At 57.8% G+C, this 1,058-nt stretch overlaps 1 protein-coding gene across 1 annotated transcript in view; it reads left to right on the forward strand.

Annotated features, from left to right (window-relative positions):
- The window catches only part of LOC102491747 (ral guanine nucleotide dissociation stimulator-like), a 1,364-nt gene extending 1,003 nt beyond the window's left edge, over positions 1-361 (forward strand). The window contains exon 3 of the mRNA XM_006168981.1: positions 44-361. Within this exon, the coding sequence (XP_006169043.1) occupies positions 44-361 (318 nt within the window). The remainder of the gene's footprint in view (positions 1-43) is intronic.
- Positions 362-1,058: the final 697 nt, after the last annotated feature.

Here is a 1,058-nt window from a genome sequence, read left to right on the forward strand (position 1 = left end):
GCCCGGGGGCCCCCACCCATGCAGCTGCTTCCTCTCCCTGCAGCTCCACTGCCCACTCCAGTTCAACCAGAGTCGGGCCACGTCACCATCTCCAACCACTGGGGCCGCCACTGTGGCCCGTGAGGAACCAGAACCACCTGTGCCGGGGGCTCTCGCAGTAGCCTCGCTTCCAGGGGAGGGGCCGGTCCCAGCCGCACCACGAAAGGCCCTGGCCCGAGCCCAGTCAGCTCCCACTCTCTCACAGACGACTAGGGCGGACCACAGCCCATCTCCCACACACGACCACGATGGCTGCCCCCGTCACCTATGCAGGCACATCATCCTTACGATCATCATCACCCTAACCCAGAATGCCGGGTAAAACCTGCCCTTGCATTTACTGTGTCCTCCCTTCTCCAGTTATCCTATCCATTAGCTTCAATGAAATGTTAGGTTTTGGGTCATTTTGTAGTGTGCCACTCAGACTCCAATGTATGCAGTATGCTGTGCCCCCACTGCCAAACTCGGGATGTGAAAACAGCCCCTAAAACTCAGCCATTAGTCCTCCAAAGGGATGCTGGCTGGGCCCTTGCTGGCACAAGCAGGAGAAAACAGGTGCGTCTCTCTGACCAGGTGAAGGCAAAGAATGGGGAGGAGTATCAGGAACCCTGCCTGGGCTGAGGGAGTGCCTAGGAATGGCTAGGCATGCAAACTCTGAGGACTGACAGACCAGCTGACCTTGCAAAGGCACTGCCATTCCGCCCTCCGTCTCCAAATCCGCCAAGTGGAATGCCAGTCCACACCACATGGCCTCATCAAGACCAGGTAAAGGAGACTGCCCTTGGAGCTCCCCTGTGCATGAGGAGTCCAGTGCCTCTGAGCTGAAGACCCAGCCGAGGCACTCATACGGCAGGGAGCCCTGTTCCACAGGAGGCATATTTTCAGGACCTGAATGGTACCGGGGAGCTGGGGATCTGGGGAGCCTTGTAACTGTCCCTCTGTGATACAAAACACAACAAAGTGCCTCTCTCCTAGGCCTCTACAACGGCACTGTGGGAGATGAATCATCGGTGCCTAGT

Source organism: Tupaia chinensis, unplaced genomic scaffold (assembly GCF_000334495.1).
Source record: "Tupaia chinensis unplaced genomic scaffold, TupChi_1.0 Scaffold146604_1, whole genome shotgun sequence".
Taxonomy (NCBI): Eukaryota; Metazoa; Chordata; class Mammalia; order Scandentia; family Tupaiidae; genus Tupaia; species Tupaia belangeri.